Source organism: Rhinopithecus roxellana, chromosome 4 (genome assembly GCF_007565055.1).
Source record: "Rhinopithecus roxellana isolate Shanxi Qingling chromosome 4, ASM756505v1, whole genome shotgun sequence".
Lineage (NCBI taxonomy): Eukaryota > Metazoa > Chordata > Mammalia > Primates > Cercopithecidae > Rhinopithecus > Rhinopithecus roxellana.
Genome location: NC_044552.1, coordinates 119200492 through 119221740, shown reverse-complemented (window position 1 = coordinate 119221740; position 21249 = coordinate 119200492). Strand labels below are relative to the sequence as shown.

Genomic DNA, 21249 nt, shown 5'->3' with positions numbered 1-21249 from the left:
AAAAGTAAATACCAGGAAGAAGTTGCCTTAATTCTGAGTTACACTTGGAAATTACATCATCACACTACCAAGTTCATACAAGAAGAAACATAGTTGGATAATCAGGACAATCTTTAATCAATCTTGTGGAGACATTAATAGTCCATAAACCCACATTAAATAAAGTCGTTTTGTTCCTCAAACAAACTTCCACTAAGTAGCTTCCACTAAGTAGTAAGACAAAGTCAAAATGTAATATCATTGTCATTTAGTATCAATTTTGGATCTGGGAGAGATCTTAGAGACCACTTGGCTAAACCTTTCACTCTAAAGATGAGACTCAGGCTGGCTGCAGTGGCCCATGCCTGTAACCCTAACATGGTTAGTGAGAAGCTGAGGTGGGAAGATAGCATGAGCCCAGGAGTTTGAGACCAGCCTGGCAACATAATGAGGCCCTGTCTCTACAGTCAGTCAATCAATCAATCAATCAACCAACCAACCAATAAAGGTGAGACTCAGAGCCAGCAAGGTTAAGGACTTTGTAATGCTCACTCAACCCACTGGTCCAGAATAGCGTCAAGCAGAGCACCTTCCTCTGGGCAAGGCTGTCTGTGAGGCTGAGACTGTTAAACCTGATATTAATACATGTTTAACTGACCATTGCAATAATGGCATTACTTACTTTCTAAAAAAGGATAGAACCGTCCACTTTCAGCCCATTTGGAACAGTTTGTTCCCCAAATGGCCTTAACTTTGGCATAATACTGGTGTTCGTAGTCAGAAGTTTCAGCAGAAAGATCACAGCAGGTTCTATTGATATTTCTGCATTCTGATTTATTCAGCCATTTCTTTTGCCCATATCTGCTAAGAAAGAAGCTGAATTAATAATGAAGTGCCCTCTATGCTTTACAATAAAAAATGTAGTCATTTTATAAAACTGAATGGAACTGACGACCTTCTCTTCAGAAAAACAAAGGTGCCTGTCATCGAGATAAAAAAGAATCCACTTTTGCTGTGGGCAATTTTTTTCATTAGCTGTCAGGAACATGAGTCAGAGTTTCTGTAATCACCTTTCTTTCTGTGAATTATAATGTGGATAGTATATTTTGAATGCATATATTTTATTGTCATTCTTTGGCTACAGTGAAATTTTTACATATTGTGTGATCAATTCTTCTAGTAATTATTTATGTAGGTTTTTAGTCTACTGTGTACACAAGGTCAGTTTGATGGATTGTTTGAAGAACAGTTCGTCATTTTTTTTCTTGGAAGAAAAATTACTTTGACGTTCTCAGCGCATATAAAAATCTAAGCATCAACGATTCTAGGGAAAATACACGAGGCTGGAGTGCATACAGAAATCTGCATTTTTGATAATTACAGTGAGGATGATAATATTGACTAGGTTGGTCATATTGATTTTTCTTTTCTTTATTAAAAACACAACCCCCATAGCAAATAGGGAGGTGGCAATATTTTTAGCCCTTTTCAGGTGGGAGAGACTGAAGTGTAGAGTTCAGGTAACATATGATAAGCCAGTGAAAGGGACAGGGGAGGCGTGGGAAAGGTGATGGGTTACACGTGGCAGCCTAGGGAGCAGCTGGGAGGACACTGCAGTGGTCCAGGGGAAGATGTAGGTCACTTGGACAAGGATGGGGGCAGTAGGATGAATAAGGACAGGACAAAAGCAAGAAATATTAGGAGACAGGACTTGGTGATAGAAAACATGTGGCAGATTAGGGAAATGAAGGTATTAAGGACGCCGTCTCTTTCTGTCTAGGGCAGATGGGTGGAATGGTGGTGATATTTACTACGATAAAGAGCACTGAGACAGAGCAGATTTGGGAAATGGATGGTGAGGCAGAGCAGAAGGGAAAGAAAACACGTTCACTTTTGATGCCTTGAGCCTGAGTATGTAACAGATATCCCAGTGCAGATGCCCAGTGGGCAATGGGTCTCAGGAGAGACATGTGAGTGGGAGGTAGGGATTTTGGAGTCAATATCATCAAACTGCTTATTGAAGGCACAAGGATGAATGAATGATCCATGGAGATAAAACAAAGTCTAGGATAAAATTTCAGGAGTGTCAAGATTTAAAGGCTGGACAGAAAGAAGGCCTGGAAATAGCAACTAAAGAGGGATGAGAAAAAGACATATCATAAAGGTCAAGGGAAGAGTGTCTTGAGAAAGAGGATATGTCCATGTATTGCCAAAGCTTAAGGATATTTTCTCTTTTCAGAATATGGCAACAGATTTCTGAAAGTAGATGTTTCCCGTTTCCTAAGTACCATACCTACCAAAAGACATCAGAAATATAGTCAGATCTTACTGATCAACTTCTCCATCCAAGTGATCACTGTTACTTAGGGGCTTTCAATGTTTTTTTGACCATGATCCATGGGGGAAAAATAAATTTTACATTTTGATTCAGCTCACAAAATATAAAACTAACATATTAAAACAAAAATTGTGCAAGAAAATATTTAAACTTTACCACAGGCCTTGCATTCAGTTATTTTTTCATTCCACTCCATTCCACACCATTCCATTCCTTTCCATCAAAAATAATGTCCCTCAACATTCATTTCATGAATCATCAAAGAGTCTTGAGTTGTGGTTTGAAGACTATTGCCATTGCCTATGTGACCCCTCCCTCCTCCCTCCTCAAACTTCCTCACTCTGCCAAAGGCAAGGCAGCTTCCCATGACAATACTGATACAGGAGAAAAGGCTCTTTACAAGATTTTCAGCAAAATAAATGAATGATGACCAGAATTACGCAGCAAATATTCCAGTAATGACACTCACACATGGCAAACAGCCATGTGGGGCCCTCAGTGGTCTCTGATTTACAAGCTTTATCTAATCTAATTATCATAACAACCCTAGGGGGTAGGTACTCTTATTTTCATCCCGTTTTACAGATGAGGAAGCTGAGGCTCAGGAAGATTAAGGGATCCACTTAAATTCATATGACTAGTAAAAGGCACACCTGGGATTTGAACCATTCGTCCCTGATGCCAAAACTTCTGTTTTTAGTGCTACATTCTATTTTTTGCATTAATTGTTTTGGTGGATAAAATTTAAACTTTTGTTAAATTTTCATCTTGGAAACAAACTTCACTCAAAAGTATAAACGTATAATCTGTAACCTTCCCAGCTAGGTTCATAGCTTGGCTATGAATTGGGGACCGTCTGACTCCAGAGCTGAGCTTGGAGCCCTCTGGCAGCGAAATATGCTGCCCTATATTCCTGTCCCTCTTTCACATGCACAGGCATGTAAGAACTCCAACATGGCAAGCTTCTTTTTAAACACATATTTTTAAAAGTTGCACAATCTAAGTGATCTGCTCACACAGAGCAGTGATGACTACTTTTTAAAAATCCCTTTCTGAATCACATAAAACATAAAGGACAGAGTAAGCTCTTTGCTCCACCTAATGGATAAGGAGGCAAGGACATGTTCGTGAGTCTTTTCCCTTTGCAAAGCAGTTTCTTTCCTCTAACACTAGCTCCTGAGAAACTCCTTGGAAACGAGAATGAGGTTCTAGATTTGAGGTCACTATGAGTCGCTGCTGAAGTCTTTCACTGGTTTTAGTGATATGAATTTTATTTTCAAAGACAAAACTGACTTTATTCTTTTTCGAAAATATGGTAATGTTTTTAAATTCAAACAATCAAACAATTCAGAAAGTATAATCATAAGAGAAACAAATCATCCTAAAACCCATTACTCTGGAACATTTGGTGTGCGTGATTCTGGATATCTCATTTTGCTTCTGTATAAACAGAAAGACGATATGATAGCAGAATAGATGGACAAAAATTAGATTATACCATACATATGGTTTTAATAAAAGTAGTCAATTCAATGTGCCTTGAACTTTGATAGAAAAAAGAAATTGACGTGAAATTAAAGGAACTGTAGAAGTGCAAATGTTTGTCACCACAAGAGATATTTGTTCCTAAAAGAGCTTTTAAATTAAGAAAATGGTTTGTGAAAAATATTGAGAGGTTAATTATTAAAATAATAAAATATTGTCATTTTAGATCACATTTAATGGCTTCTGGCTATGAAAATCAGTACACTTATAATCCCCCCACCTTTCCATCTTATATTATTGTTTAAATTCAGATTATTTCTAAGAAACTTCTATAATTACATTTCCATCACTATTTAGTCTTAGTTCTATATTTAGATAAATTCAATGCATGCTACCAGTCTTTTTTTGTCATCACTAAGTTCTTCTTTTGGGTTTGTCTTTATCTCTCTGTTAGCTGGAGGTCATCTTCAGTTAGTGCTCCACCTCATCCCCCAGGAAGGTCTCAGAAAAGTGATCCCCTGGGTTCCCACCTGCTTCCAAACACCAGTCTACTGAATTTAGTAAGAGTCTTAGGTCACACTTGTCTTTTCCTCAGAAAATGTATTCTATTGAGTGTTGCCAGATTGAAATTCTCCCTTTCTCCCAACTTGAGTTCCGCTTTTACTAAAATGGCCATGAATCATTTAATTATCTTAAAGTCCAATAACTTCACCAGGATGTGTCTTGCTATTGCTTTTACCAATTTTTTTCTAGACATACCACACATTTATGATACACAGTTCCAAACAGTCTTTATTACCTGTTCAACCATTACTATCACTTAGCTCTAACAGGTTTTTCATCTTGATACAGCATTTTTATATTCCAGCATTTTCCTAAGCTCTGCACACTTCCTAAAAAGACATGTTCTTCTTGTTGTCTTCGAATCTCTTCTTTCACTGTTTTCTCTTCTTTGAGTTTTACCTTTACAGATCCTGTTGTTTATGCACTCTAACAAAATTATGGACTGTTATGTGTTTTAATTCTTCCTTACTTCCATAGCAAAGCTTTCTGGAAACTTGTATTCTTTTTTCCTCTTTCCCTCTTCCAGTAATTATGAATAGGTGCTATGCTAGTTCCTTTGGGATTATTACCGTTTGAATGGGGCCAGCTGTTTGTTGAACAGGCAAATAGACATAAGAATAGGGCTCAGATAATGAGCTTTTGCTCTCCATAATTTTTGTTTGTTTGTTTGAGACAAGACCTGGCTTTATTGCCCAGGCTGGAGAGCAGTGGCATGATCTCAGCTCACTGGAACCTCCATCTCCCAGCTCAAGCCATCCTGCCACCCCAGCCTCCCAAGTAGATGGGACTACAAGCACGCACCATCACGACTGGCTGGTTTTTGTATTTTTTGTAGAGACAGGGTTTTGTCATGTTTCCCAGGTTGGTTTCGAACTTGTGAGCTCATGGGATCCACCATTTTCGGCCTCCTAAGGTGCTGGGGTCACAGGTGAGAACCACTGCATCCAGCCAATTGCTCTCCATAATTTTAAACTTCTGTTTCCATCAAACACCCTCTCACCGAATCTATTATTCTCTTTGCTCCCTGGGAAATCTGCCTGCCGTCAGGTTTTGGGCTGCAGGAGGCTGACGTTGTAGCCTTCCTGGGCTGCCTCCCAGCCAGTGCTACCTCCCTTTCCTCCTGCCTCCGGCTCACTCCCAGCTTCTCCCTGGGCTGTGACAGGGCCTCCACAATGGACATGTCCTGTGTGCCTAATTTCTATTTTAGCTCCTCCATCTGTGACATTCTGTGGCACCCAACTGGGGCTCCACGGGGACATTTCCTTAATTTCTGGTGGTGGCGATCCTTAGATTTCCATGCTCTCAGATTGTTAGGTGGGCCTCTTGGTACTGTGACACTTATTTTGTGAAATCATTTCCTGTGATTGGAGATGGGAAGGTACAGGTTTGCTTTCAGTTTCCGTAGCTGTTTTTCTTCGGATTCCACAGGATTTGGCTTGGATGGTTCTTAGTTTGTGGTTAGGGTTGTGGCCATTTCCTTTGTTTCTCTGAAGATGGACATTGACTACCTGTTTTGCATACTTTCCTGCTTGCAATGAGTTTTGAGGGCCAGATGAAATGCCTATTCACTGCTATCTTTAAGTGCAACAGCTGATTGCACAAAATGTGCATGTAGTTTCAAGGAGTCTAAGGATGCCTGTAATTCCAAACAGCTTAGAAAATTCAGAGATGATGGATTGCCTTGTTTTCTCAGCCACCTAATAATGTTTTGACCAACTTCTTTTCTGTCTAAATAACCTCGCCTTGCCTGAGACTCCCAATGCCTCTGTCTCCACGAAGAAACTGTTTTCTAATTTAATCTTACAAAACATCAAGAAAACTTAACCTGAAATATCTAAAACTTTTCTCTTTTTCAAACACATTTAATACCGCAGAGAGTTTATCTTTGCACAATTCACAGGAGTCGGAGTCTTGTGTTTGTAAGCTAGCCAAAAGGAAAAGAAGAAACTTACATGAAATACTGCACAGTGTAAGTAACTTTAACTCCTTGAAGACACTCTGGTGGATTCCATTGTAGGACATTCTTCATGTTGATGGATAAGAAGGTAATGTTTGCAGGTTTAGGCAAACCACCAGAGACACAGGGAACTGAAAAAGGAGCAGAAAGGAATTGAAGTCTTAGTGGCAGAAAAGGAAAACATGATTCCTGTAGTAGCTAGTCTCCAGAGATGGCCCCCAATATGGCCTTCCAGTATGCATGCCCTGTGTAACATCTCTCAAATGCAAAAGAGAATGTGACAGAGGTGGCTCTGGGACTAAGCCAGGACTTTTGCTTTTCAAAAAAATTCCCGAGTTGCTATGTAAAATAACAGCTAACTTGCTGAGAGATTGCACGAAGACAGGCTCAGTTGTCCTGGTGTCCCAGCTGAGCCCAGCCTTCCAATTAAGAGGCCACAATGAAGTCACTGTGGTCATTCTAGCCCCTTCTGTCACAGACTGAAGCTGCATGAGAGATCTCGCATGAGACCAGCAGAAGAATCATCTGGCAGAGCCCCAGTTAATCCCCAGAATTTTGAGAAATAATAAAATGATTGTTTTAAACCACTAAGTTTTGGGGATAGTTTGTTACGCACTGCAGAGAACTAAAACAATCTCTTTATTAAATTTTTTTTTTTTTTTTTTTGGAGACGGAGTCTAGCTCTGTCGCCCAGGCTGGAGTGCAGTTGCAGTGGCCGGATCTCAGCTCACTGCAAGCTCCGCCTCCTGGGTTTATGCCATTCTCCTGCCTCAGCCTCCCGAGTAGCTGGGACTATAGGCGCCCACCACCTCGCCCGGCTAGTTTTTTGTATTTTTTTTTAGTAGAGACGGGGTTTCACCGTGTTAGCCAGGATGGTCTCGATCTCCTGACCTCGTGATCTGCCCGTCTCGGCCTCCCAAAGTGCTGGGATTACAGGCTTGAGCCACCGCGCCCGGCCAATTAAATGTTAAAATAAAATTTAGAGTAGGTGACCCTGAGAGGCCAGAGTTTCAAAGTTTATAATTGGGACTGCCTTTACTAAAGAATATAGTAAAGCAATAATTAGAAAAGGAACCAATGAAATAAGACAATTTATTTAAATAAACACTGATATGTTCACATAGGTGCACTCTAAGAAAAACTGTATCCTAAAGGATTAATTTATAGAAATCCTTGTGGAGAAATGGTAAAGAATTGAGAAACTACTAAAAACTTGGAAAAGGAAAGGAGAGGCTACTTTCTTGTAAAATAAAGCAAAGATAATCCTTGAATTAAAGTAAATGAAAAAATTCAGTGGTAATATGTAGGATTCAAAATATTAATTCAAAATATTGGAAAGATCACAAAGCACAGAGTGATAACCAATCAGGTTTTATGAAGAACTAATCCTGTCACAAATATGCATATTCTAGTCAATCAATGAACTTGAAAAATACAAAATATTAACACTGCAAATCAAACTTAGGAAATAAAATTTAGTTCAGTCACTGATGGCAGGTCCAATCTTGGCTAAGTATCATAATTCTTGAGTAAAGTAGCTGGGACTAACGTCAGAGAAAGGAATTATGTGTGAGGTAATCCTTGGTTAAGATTAGTTCTACACAATGTACTGTTATTTTGCAAGCCAAATGAAAAGAAAAATTATTTACTTTAGAATTAAACTTTGTAGTATCACCCTGATTCTAAGCAAAATTAGCTCTTTAGTGTAAAGATGGCTGAGTGTAGGTATGCTTGTGCTATAATTGTAATGACTCCTACTTTTAACCTTGCTCATAAAAAAAATTTTTAGTTTTATTTTTAAGAAAAAAGTTACTCACAGAGAAGCACAATCAATTGACCACTGCCGTGTGTGTGTGTGTGTGTGTGTGTGTGTGTGGTAGGGGTAGGGGAATCTCAAAAGGACATAGCCTAACATCTTCTTGTAATTCTTTGGAACCATTGCGTAGCAAGTGGTGTTGGTATTTTCTGGAGATTACATACAGTGAATATTTATCAGTGATTTAATACTGCTTTATGGTACTACTAGGTTTACCAGGTTCTCAATTTTAATCAGATTTTTGAAGACAAAACAGAACATGGGGAGGCAGCACACTGAGTATAATACTTCTCAGCTCTTCAAAAATGCAGAACCCATTTAACACAAAAATTTCCAAGGATCTTTCCAGATCTAAAATGCTGTGGCCTGCATTTTTAGATGGCCCTAACACATGAAGAGTGGTTACCACCTCTTTATACAAAATAAAATAGACTGTGCATTATCATATCAGTGGTGAAAGACATTGTCAAAACATGGCTTTATAGAGCTGACAAGGAAATAGAATATTTTGGTTTGTGGCAACATGAGTTTGGAGATAGAACACGGAAGTTGTCTTAGACAGTATAGTCCAGGCATATCGTCTCAAGTTTCAATCTATACAAATCTTTATCTTCTACAACACTGTATTCTATTTGTCTTTTTTTTTTTTTTTTTGAGACAGTCTCACTCTGTCGCCCATGCTGGAGTGCAGTGGCATGATCTCAGCTCACTGCAACCTCCACTTCCCAGGTTCAAATTATTCTCTTGCCTCAGCCTCCCAAGTAGTTGGGATTACAGGCACCCATCCCCATGCCTGGCTGATTTTTTCTTGTATTTATAGTAGAGTCGGGGTTTTGCCATGTTGGCCAGGCTGGTCTCCAGCTCCTGACCTCAGGTGATCCTGCCATCTCGGCCTCCCAAAGTGCTGGGATTACAGATGCGAGCCACTGCACCTGGCCCTATTTGTTTTTTAATGTGAGTGAACAAATGATAGAACTCTCAAGATGCCTAAAACATACCCCAAAATTTTTGAGAAATAACTTGGAGTAAAAGGAATAGGCAATTTTATTTTAATTTAGTTTTTTTGGTTGCTGTCATAAGGAAACAAAGCAATTTTTCTCTTCTGAAATAAACTATACTCTGGAATGTGCTGTCAATAATTAATGTTCATTGATTCAGTAGACATTTTGATTAATGCTTTGTAATTGTCTAAAAGGTCCTTCACAAATGCTATGCCAATTGCTGAAATGTTAGCAAACTCTGGTAATGATATTAAACCAACAGAATCAATAATGTGACAATAATAACATTAAAAAAATAATGTTCTTATGCCATTCTATTCTTTGAGAATATATTTCATTATAAATGCTGTGAACTATGTATGCCTCCTCTGCATGTCTACATTATGGGTAAATCACATCTATCACCATGACTGTGGTAGCTGGCCTCCAATAATCCCTTCCTCCTGGCATTCACAGGCTGTATTGTTCTCTCTCACATTGTGCCTGGGTTGGTCTGTGTGTCCAATAAAATATGACAAAAGCCAGGACAAAAGACACTTCTGAGATTAGGTGATAAAAGACACTGTAGCTTCTATCTTGTTTCCTTTGCCTTGGATCGTTTACATGGGCAACACCAGCTGCCTTGTTGTGAGTGGCCCCGTGGAGGCCCATGTGGCAAAGTAACTAAGGCTTCCCAAAGCTGCTGAAGAACTGAGTGAAGCCTCCTGCCAAGAGGAACCTTAGTGATCTTAGCAGTGGATCCTCTGACCCCAGTCCAGCCTTCAGATGCCTGCAGCCCCAGCTTGCCTCTTGACTACACTCTTGTGAAAGACCTTCAGCCAGAACCACTTGGCTAAGCCATTACTGGAATCCTGACCCTCAAAAAATATGTGAGATAATATTTGTTGTTTAAAGCTATTAAGTGTAAGGTAATTTGTTACCTAACAGTAGAGAATGAATACAACAACGATTCTAAAAGTGAAAGCATCTAAGACAGACAAATCACTAAAACCCCCCCTCCATTCCCAATAATTTAATAAATGACTCTTGCCTTAACAATTTTGAGAAATGTTCTACTAGTTCGATTTTATGTTATGAAGAAAATTAAAAACTACCCAAGGAGAAGACCAGAAACTTAGTTCGATTTTATGTTATGAAGAAAATTAAAAACTACCCAAGGAGAAGACCAGAAACTTGCTATCTTTTTAATAGCAAGTGAAGATGACAATAAAAACTTTTTGAAATTTTTAAAAAAACCCAAATGCTTAATTAAGCTCACAAGGTTTCAGAGTAACAAACACCTTTAACAGAAATCCACTTAAAAATGAATGTTATATTTTATACATTATATCTGGGGAAAAATACTACAGCTTTGAGTCCTGCAGGTTCTTCCTTTGGATTGACATTATCTTTCTGATGGCAGAGGCAGAAAATGTTATCAGTTTTGGATCATCCTCTTGCCAATAAATCAAACTATTATTCAGGGGCAGACCTATCATGAGAAAAGTAGGTCATGTCTTGATATCAGCCCATCTCTAAATCTCTCCAGGACACAAAATATTCCTTGTTATGACATGGTCTGCTGGTTTTGAAACCTTTTTTTTTTCCCTTAAATCAGAGCAAATTAAGCCATGTTAGTCACCTTTCCTTAGATCAGGCAAAGCGCATCTTGTCTCCCTGCTTGTCGATATTTTATTTTCAGAAATGGATGTTTATAACTCCATGAGTTCGAGACCAGCCTGGCCAACATGGTGAAACACTGTCTCTACTAAAAATACAAAAATTAGCCAGATACGGTGGCAGGCACCTGTAATCCCAGCTACTTGGGAGGCTGAGGCAGGAGAACTGCTTGAACACAGGAAGTGGAGGTTGCAGTAAGCTAAGATCGCATCACTGCACTCCAGCTTGGGTGATAAGAGTGAGACTCTATCTAAAAACAAAACAAAACGAGTTAGCACTTTTTTTTTAAAGGTAAAAAATAGTACATTTAAAAAAGAAAAAATTTGATAACTAGTATTCTCTTTTGTTTAAAAAAATTTGCAGAGTTTTTAGGCACTGTGTTTTTTTCAAGTTTGAAAAGCATGACGAAAGACATTCCTGAATAAACATTTCAATGGAGATAAATCAATTTTCTAACCTGCTAGTACTGATAAGATCACTGAATCAACACCAAAGTGAAAACATGTCACACCCACATTGCTATCAGGAAATGTGTGCCAATTTATGGGTAACAAATGCACTTTAACAAATAGATTTATGGTCTGGAAGCACGGCTCTGATTCTCTGAGATATTTGAGATTTCACGTCCCAAATTAAAAAGCCACTGGATCGGTGCACATAGTTTTATGTTTGGGGAGTGCCAGACCGTCATGACTTTGGTTTGGTACACAGATTCTTCAGATGGGCAGGTCCAATGTCTCTTTTTGCAATTCTGCCAAATGCACCGTGTTCACCAGCCACATGAAAATACCTTCAATACCCGAACCTACCCTGTTTATTCACACGTTTACAGTTTAGGTCCCTTCTGCCTCCAGTATTCTTCTGGAAATAAGAGACCCCTTGGTCTTCTATGTGTGCATCATTGAATAAATATTGGCTTGTGCTATTTTAATGACATGATTGTGCTGTGATGTGTAGGGTATGTGTGGTCTCCGCTAAAGTGAGCAGTCCTGACTACAGACATCTGGGCAGGAGACTGATCTTTCCAGGGGAAGCAGAACTCAGAAGACTGAGGGAAGGGGTATCAACTCTGGACTCCCTTTGAGCTTTGAACGATGGAAGGATATGTGAGGATGCCCCTTTGAGTTGTGGGTGTAAAGATGGCCTCTGCCTTCACAAAGCTGTGAGGAGTCGGCAAGGAACTATCCACTTAACGAACTTCGAGGTAATGATTGATTTCCTGTAGCTTGTAAGCCATGTCGAGATTTGTGTCCCCTCTCAGTGTTTATTTCCCTTTTATTATATTATGCCTTGGCACCATAAATGGAATGTGTGTGTTCCTCCTCCCCACCAAAAAATTCACAGGTTAAATCCTAACACCCCATGTATGGTGTTTGGAGGTGGGGCCTTCAGGAGGTGATTAGGTCGTAAGGGCAGAACCCTCATGAGTGGGATTAGTGCCCTTATAAAAGAGACCCCAGAGAGGTCCCTCTCCCCTTCCAACATGTGAGGACATAGTGAGAAGACGACCATCTATAAACCAGGAAGTGGGCCCTCCCCGTCCATCAAATCTGCCTTGATCTTGGACTTCCCAGCCTCAGAAGTGTGAGAAATAAACTGTTGTTTATAAGTCACTCAATCTATCACATTCTGTTCTAGCATCTGGAATGAACTAATGCATTTGGCCTTTGGGAAATTCTTCTAGCCCAGCTTCATTTATGCTCTAGCACCAAGGGAAAAAGTCCTCTGTTTGCTCTTAGGTCCTTCCAGTAGGAAGATAATGGAGTAATAAGATAGATCTAAATGGGTAAATTTATCATTAATGGAGTTTTATAAAATGCGGCTGCTACATTGGTTCTAAGAGTTACCTTGAATACAGGTCTGTAAATATAGCAAAATGGTTTGTGACCTTTTCCTAATGGCCTCAAAGTGAATACCAGGGTTGTCATCTAAGTATGTTACAGTTTTAATTATATGTCTCACAGTAAAAGTTATTTATTTTTTGTTGTACTCAAGGAAAAGCCTACACATAGATGAGTGCCTGATGAACACCAGTTAGAAGTGGTAAGGCTCTCAGGGTGAACTCACAAAGAGCCAGGGTAATCAGCCTCTGTGGTTAACCCAGCCTCCCTCTTTTGTGGCTGAGGCATTTAGACTTTCCCATTATGGCCATCACCTTCATTAACCAGTACAGAAAGCAAACAAATCGCAAGAGACCAGACAGCCAAATGTGATCACTTCTGGAGACTCCCCTTGGCGACCATTCAAGTTTCTGAAGCTTATGACCAACTGGGGCAGCCTTAGCATTGCAGAAGCCCTGCTCAACCTTGCTCAGAGAAGGTCCCCAGATGTCCTACCCCCTTTACCCTTTTAAAGCTGAAGAAGCTGTGAAGGAATCAGAGGCTCTGATCTGTTGGACACTGGACACCAGGTCTTACAAGGTCTTGGTATTCTCGGTGTCTGGCAAACAAATGCTTTGGAAATGAACTGACCAGGAACCCTTGGGGCTGACGCAAATCATGGCAGATCCTAGATTCACATGAGCATTGAATTGAAGTGGAACAGCTTGAACCACCAAATCTGTGTAGCTTGAAATCACCTTGGTAAGCTTACATTACACACAGGACTGCACAGTCAGAAGATACCTAACAGCTGCGTTTTAATGAAGGCACAGGAACCCATGGCATGGCAAGTGGTTGCTACATATTTTATGTGTATTTTTAAATAGGAAAATACTTCATAGGCTTGTAGGGAAAAAAAAATTTCCACCCAAAGTGAGTTTTCTACTGTGGGAACAAGGTTAAAAGGCAGTACAAAAACACCAGAGGATGATTGACTAATTTCAGGAAGCGGATGTTGTAAACAATGACATTCTAACCACCAAAGAGCAAAACAGGTATGACTGCCTTCACATAGATTACCTCAAGCATTGTTTTAATTTCATCGTGCTGAAAGGAAAGGCATGTTTTCTTCTGTCCCAAGTTACAAACCCTTTCTCTTGAAAAATTATTATCTCCCTTCTTCTTCCTAATTATATATCAAGTTCCCACAAAAAGTAAGTCTTCTTTTTTTTCTGAGATGGAGTGTCATTCTTGTTGCCCAGGCTGGAGTGCAGTGGCGTGATTTTGGCTCACTGCAACCTCCGCCTCCCGGGTTCAAGTGATTCTCCTGCCTCAGCCTCCTAAGTAGCTGGGATTACAAGCGCCTGCCACCATGCCCAGTTAATTTTTGTATTTTTAGTATAGACAAGGTTTCACCATGTTGGCCAGGCTGGCCTCAAACTCCTGATCTCAGGTGGTCCACCCGCCTTGGCCTCCCAAAGTGCTGGGATTACAGGCATGAGCCATCGTGCCCAGCTGAAAAGTAAGTCTTCTAAACAGCACTTAAAATATGATTCCATGAATACCTACCTGAGAAAAAAGCTGCACAACTGTCTTCTATACAGGACAGAGCACGATTAGCTCCTTTGCACTTGATTTTCTTCCCCTAACCATCACCTCACTATTATTTCTTTGACTAATTGCTGGAACAGTGCGCTGCCTCAGTTTTCTCTGTAATAATACTGTCCATTCTTACAGGGTACTGCCAACTGCCCTAAGCCAGTGGTTTCTAGTAATTGTTTATGTGAGTAGCTCAGGGAGAGATTCCAGAACAAAAGTTCTAGAGTCACACTGGAGCCTACTCCATGCTCTACATCTTACCAGCTACGTGCCCTCAAGCCAGTTACTTAACCTCTGTGCCTCTATTTCTCCATTTGGAAAATGGAACAGTACTATCTGCCTGTTAGGCTTGTTGCAATGATTAAGATTCCTCACATAGAGTTCCTGGAACAGTGCCTGGCACAAAGAAAGAGCTCAATAATTACTCGCTCAGTATTGTCCTCCAAAGTTACTATCCTCATTTTACAGCTCAGTGGAGAGAGGCCCAGGGAGGTTGAATGACTGCCCATGGTTTTTTAGCCATTTGGTGGATGCTCAGGCCCAAGTGTGCTGGACAAGACAGGGCTCTCCCCTGGGATACTTACCTTTATCCCAGGTAAGTGGGAAATGCTCCCAAGTACAGTGTTGTGGGAAGAAAAGATTATATGACCATGATCAATTCTGCATATTAGACTGTAGTGAGTGGGAAATGCTCCCAAGTACAGTGCTGTGGGAAGAAAAGATTATATGACCATGGTCAATTCTGCATATTAGACTGTAGCTTCTAAGGAAAGATATAAGAAAGTCAATGAGGTAAACTCAAGTATTATTCTTTTAAGTTTTTCCTGGTGGAACTGTTCAGTTATATTCATGTGACAAATAGTTACTGGCACCTACTATGGGCTAGAAGTAGAATCTATGATAGGCATGGGGGTACAGTTGAGGACAGAAATAGACAGAAGGGCTGGGTGCAGTGGCTCACGCCTGTAATCCTAGCACTCTGGGAGGCCGAGGTGGTTGGATGACCTGAGGTCAGGAGTTCAAGACCAGCCTGGCCAACATGGTGAAACCCCGTCCCTATTAAAATTACAAAAATTAGCTGGGCATGGTGGCATGCCCCTGTAGTCCCAGCTACTTGGGAGGCTGAGGCAGGCGAATTGCTTGAACCCGGGAGACATAGGTTGCAGTGGGCTGAGATGGCGCCACTGCACTCTGGCCTGGGTGACAGTGAGACTCCATCTCAAAGAAAAAAAGAAAAAAGAAATTGACAGAAGGCCTTGCTCTCATGGAGGAGATATTTTCTGAGTCTGGGGCACAACCATCAATATATACTTTCTCTGCCAGGTACCTGCACATTTATATGGATAAGCAATACATAAGTCATACAGAAAAAGTGGTGTCATTTCTTTACGGCCACACCTCCATAAGTAAATCTATGTGCTTAAACATGTTTTTTTTAGTATTTTGCTGTTGGTGCTTCACAGCAAGTAAGACTTTAACATAGAGACTATTTAAAAAAATAAATCTATTGAAGTTTACCCATTAAAGAGAGTGTGTACCTTCAAAGTCATTTACTTGGGAGGGTTTATGATTATTCTCATGATACTTCTTAGGTCATGGCATTTGAGGGATGCTTCCTTTCAGCTACAATTATCTTTAGAGGTAGCTTAGAAACACGCAAAAAAATTCAATCTCTTTTTTTTAATAGTTACATCTTGCTTTTGCTCAATATAGCATTACCCAGCTTGATCACCCAAACTTGTGGAAAGTGGCTTTGAATGCTTTCAAAAATAAAATTCATTCCCCCAAGTTGAAAGTTTGCCACTCAATGGAATATTCTGATCAGTATGTGCCAGGCTGTACCTGCAACTGAGAAAAGGGAGCTTATGAAATTCATTGTTGTGAGATTTTTGTGTGTAGCTTCCCATAATGACTATTATTAATTTGTATAAGCCAGCCCCATTGTTAGAAAACCAGTCCCACTACTTTATGTCATCTCTTAGATTATATAAAGCTCTTCCCTTACCTTTTAGAAAATAAACTTTTTGGGCCAGGCATGGTGGCTTGCACCTGTAATCCCAGCACTTTGGGAGGCCAAGGTGGGTGGATCATCTGAGGTCAGGAGTTCGAGATCAGCCTGACCAATATGGTGAAACTCCATCTCTACTAATAATACAAAATTAGCCGGGCATGGTGGTGTGCAACTGTAGTCTCAGCTACTCAAGAGGCTGAGACAGGAGAATTGCCTGAACCTGGGAGGCGAAGGTTATAGAGAGCTGAGTTTACTCCACTGCACTCCTGCCTGGGCAACAGAGCAAGAATCTGTCTCAAAATAAAATAAAATAAAATAAAATAAAATAAAATAAAATAAAATAAAATAAAATAAAATAAAATAAAATAAAATAAAATAAAATAAAATAAAATAAAATAAAATAAAATAAAATAAATAAATAAATAAAATAAACTTTTTGAGAGTGAGTACCTAATGTTTTTCACATGTTATAATCTCCAAAGCGTCTCAATTGGTAGTAATGATCATCATAGTAACTGGAAAAGTAGATTCGAATGTGGGTTGAAATCTTTACTACTTGGCAATATGCCTCAGAAGGGAAAATATAAAAGAAAGAACAAGGTCAAAGACAAACTGTTCAGGACCAACCACTAACGTACTGAAAAGAATAGCTGTTGGAAACTCCAAGTTCAATCAGTAACTATTTCTTAAATATCGACACTTTATTCCTCAACTCATTTTCAACACTAGTACTTCTTTTTATCCTCCTAGATGCAATGCAAGTCTTCCATTAATATCTTCATGACTTGAAATTTTCAGGAGGAAAGTCAACAAGATAAAAGTGTAAGAAAAAAATAGGGTAAAAAAAAAGAGGCAGAAATAATTAAATGGTAAATGATGGACAAAAGAACATTAGAGAAAGGGAGGAAAATAGAGATTCTTTCGTTTTCATTAAAGAATTATGGTGGAAAATGTCAGCAGTTTGTGATTTTTTTTTTTTTTTTTTTGAGACAGGGTCTGACTCTATCACCCAGGCCGGAGTGCAGTGGCATGATCATAGCTCACTGCAGCCTCAAAATCCTGGGCTCAAGTGATCCTCCCTCCTCAGTCTCCTGAGTAGCTGGGACTACAGCTGCATGCCACCATGCCTGGCTAAGTTTTAAAACACTGTTTTGTAGAGATGGGGTCTCACTAATGTTGCCCAAGCTAGTCTCAAACTTTTGGGTTCAAGCGATCCTCCTACCTCAGCCACCCAAAGTGTTGGGATGACAGGCGTGAGCCACCATGCTCAGCCACCAGTTTTCAATGCATGTATCAGTAAGTACTTCAGTAAGCTGAAAAGCAACAGCAAGGCTATTTGGCAAAGAATAAATAAGATTAATGGGATGAAATACAGTGTAACTCTTTTCCCTCATGACACACACTTCTGGGTGCCTCCTTTACTCATAAAAATCACATGTCCCTATCATCAGCTTTCCCAAAGTTTTATATTTATGTATTTAATTTATACTTTCACATGTGACATTGTCCTTAGGAAGGACAGAAAGAGTAAAGAAAAAGGAACAGTGGGACAAGACAACAACTAACATTATTTTTGTTGCCTTTCTCAAATGATTTAATCTTAACCAATCATTTGAGAAAGGCGGTGAAAATAATGTTAGTTTATTGATTAACCCCAAGAGTTGGTTCTTTCTCTTTTTGAAAGGGAAAAAATGAAAAAAAAAAAAAAGGTTTCCCAATACTCAGATGTAGTAACTTTTCAATTTGCCCAGTGGATAAGTACAGGGATGATTCAAACACTCCTTGGACATCTCTGGAGTATGCTTTCAGCATCATCTCCCCTTCACCTCCTCCATTATTATGTACCCATTCTCACCTTTTATACTTATTTCCTCCCAGCCACGCATCTCAACAGTTACTATTCATTGTAAATATTTACTGTTCTTTACCATTAACAATAACTATTGTTATTATATGAATAACTGCCATTATTATCAGTAATAAACATTGCCACGAATTACTTATCTGTGGAAAGCAGGCAAATGGCAGGCCAATGGCAGTGGACATCAAAAGACTTAAAACAGCCTATTTCCTGCAGGCGCATCCAATTCACTCGCCTATGCTGGATACCCTTCCTGCACAAGTTACCTTTCATCCCATAACAGTCACAATAAATTAACAAACAGGCTGTTGCTGGGGCTCTGGATGATACAACGTACAGCTGGGTGTAGCTGGTTAACTGCACTGCTAGCTCAAAGATCAACTTAAACCACTGGTACACACTTCAGAAATACGTCATGTGCTGCATAACGACGTTCGGTGATGCTGGTCCCATAAGATGATGTATATATAAGATGTGTATGTATTTTTAGATACACAAATACTTACCATTGTGTTACAAATGCCTACAGTATTCAGTACAGTAGCATGCAGTACAGCTTGGTAACCTAGGAGCAATTGGCTATGCCATATATCCTAGGTGTGTAGTGGTAGGCTATTTCATTTAGGTTTGGGTAAGTACATTCTATGATGTCTGCACAAGGATGAAATCACGTAAGGATACACTTCTGAGAAGGTATCCCCATCATCAAGTGATGCTTCACTGTCTAGAACTATGTCCTTCGTATAATCCTGTATCAGGTTGTGATCAAGAAAATGAAAGAGGATGGTTATTCAGTATGAGGGTGGGTGTGTTGGCTCATGCCTGTAGTCACAACATTTTGGGAGGCAGAGGTGGGAAGATCACTTAAGGCCGAGAGTTCTAGACCAGCCTGGCCAACATGGAAAAACCCCACCTCTACTGAAAATACAAAAATTATCCGGGCGTGGCAGCGCATGCACCTGTAATCCCAGCTACTTGGGAGGCTGAGTCATGAGAATCACTTGAACCTGGAAGGCAGAGGTTGCAGTGAGCCAAGATCGTGCCACTGAACTCTAGCCTGGGCAACAGAGCAAGATTCTGTCTCAAAAATAGGAAAGAAATCCAGTATGGTATCCACTTGGAATGAATTAGAATAAGCTCTGTGGAGAGAAAAAAGATTGTTGTGTTGTTGCATAGGTGGTAATGTGGGGAGCCTCCTGGGGGAAATGTAAGAAATGTGGAGTGTTAGGCAGGGGCTAGTCTCAGTGGCAGGAGAGAGCTAGTGGGAACCAGGGTACAGAGGCCAGCCCCAAGGACAGAGTGACAGGGCAGGTTCCCTCAGGCAGGTGGAGGGCACAAGGCAGGTGAAGTGATGGCCTGGTACTGCCCAGGCAGTGGTCATCTCTGGGCCTCAGAAATCATGGAACCTACTCTTTCATAGATGAGAAAACCAAAGCCCATTCAAGGTGAGTGACTTGCCCACAGAGGGCAGTGGATGAGGAGGGGCTGAACTTCCATCCTCTGATTTTCCGATTGCTATTCTTTCCACGGGGCCCTGAGATCCTGGCTGCAAGTTCTCACTTTCTGTTTTGGTTGAAGCATTTGTGTACAGTAATTTCAATGCTGCATTTCTTTTAACTTTCAAGAAAATAATGAATAGTATTTACTTCTGCTGATTGTTGCTTGGAATTTGGAGGCAAATGAGATTGATGGTGTGATCTCAACTGGAATCTCAGACTTTCCAATCACACACCAGGAAGATGGAAGTGTTCAGTAGCCATCAAAAACACTATCAGAATGGTGAGTTGTTCTGAGGGTGACCCAGACTAGGATCAGACCTCTTCAAGGCTGAATTATGCCTTGATAAAGTTATGTAACTAAATGCAGTAAATGAACAGTTTTCACACGCTGAACAGACCTTGCAGTAGATTGACTCTTTGAGGTACCTGCATTATTTTGCCACAAGATATAAAAGAAGAGTAGTCAGGATAAAAGCAGGGCAATAATGAAGAGATGTCCACAAAGAAGACTCCAAGTCCTTTGTATTAGTTTCCTAGGGCTGCCAAAACAGTACCATAAACTAGGTGGCTTAAAACAATGGACATTCATTATCTCACAGCTCTGGAAGCTGGATGTCTGATATCAACATGTCAGCAAGGCCACACTCCCTCAGATGGTTCTAGGGAACAATCCTTCCTTGCCTCTTTCAGCTCCTGGTGGCCCCAGGTGTTCATGGCAACATCACTCAAGTCTCTGCCCACCTCAGCCTTCATGTGGCTTTTCTGAGTCCCATCCTCTTCTTACAAGGACACCAGTCCACCCTAATTCTGGGATGATTTCATCATGAAATCTAATACAGTTTGGTTATGTGTCCTCGCCCAAATCTCATGTTGAAGTGCTAAAATTCCCAATGTTAGAGGTAGGGCCTGGTGGGAGGTGATTCGACCATGGGGGTGGATTTCTCATGAATGGAATGCCCACAAAGTGGGCATTAGTGGTTTAGCACCACCCACTTGGTGCTGTTCTCCTGAGAGTAAGTTCTCACAAGATCTGGTTGTTTAAAGTGTGTAGCACTTCCGTACCATTGCTCTCTCCTGTTTCTGCTCAGGCCATGTGACATGCTTGCTCCCCTTCTGCCTTCTGCCATGATTGTGTTTCCTAAGGCCTCCCTAAAAGCCAAGCAGATGCCAGCACCATGCTTCCAGTGTAGCCTGCAGAACCAAGTGCCAATTAAACTTCTTTTCTTTATAAATTTCCCAGTCACAGGTATTTCTTTGTAGCAAGGCGAGAATGGACCAATACAAAATTCTGAATTAATTACATCTGAAAAAATTCTACTCCCAAATAAGGTCACATTCTGAGGTTGTAGGTGGAAATTACTTTTGAGAGGACACTATTCAATTCAGTTTCACTGGAACACCTCTCGAAACAACTTGGATACTGGACCCGGCGAGACAGTCCCTTTGATCTTGTTCATGAAAGTTAACAGAGTCCTTCAAGGACTGAGTTGACTCAGGAAGTGGTAAATAGTACCTATGTCAGAAGCCACAGCATAATGTGTGCCTTTTGATTACTGTGGTTTGAGTGAGTATTGCAAAGAGCCGCAGACCACAGTGGCTTGCTGAGGCTGCCAATGATCTTGAGGTCAGTGTCCTACAGTCACAAAGCTCCTGACTCCTA

The 21249-nt window shown here is 40.4% G+C and overlaps 1 protein-coding gene across 4 annotated transcripts in view; it reads right to left on the bottom strand.

Moving 5' to 3' along the window:
* The window catches only part of IL20RA (interleukin 20 receptor subunit alpha), a 43067-nt gene that overhangs the window by 10717 nt on the left and 11101 nt on the right, over positions 1-21249 (bottom strand). For 2 of the 4 annotated variants that reach the window (XM_010379484.2, XM_010379485.2), the window contains exons 2-3: positions 6319-6454; positions 662-840 (exon numbers count right to left, since the gene is read on the bottom strand). In XM_010379484.2, coding sequence (XP_010377786.2) covers positions 662-840; positions 6319-6454 — 315 coding nt within the window. The remainder of the gene's footprint in view (positions 1-661; positions 841-6318; positions 6455-21249) is intronic. The other 2 variants (XM_030929555.1, XM_030929556.1) reach the window with 1 other exon arrangement.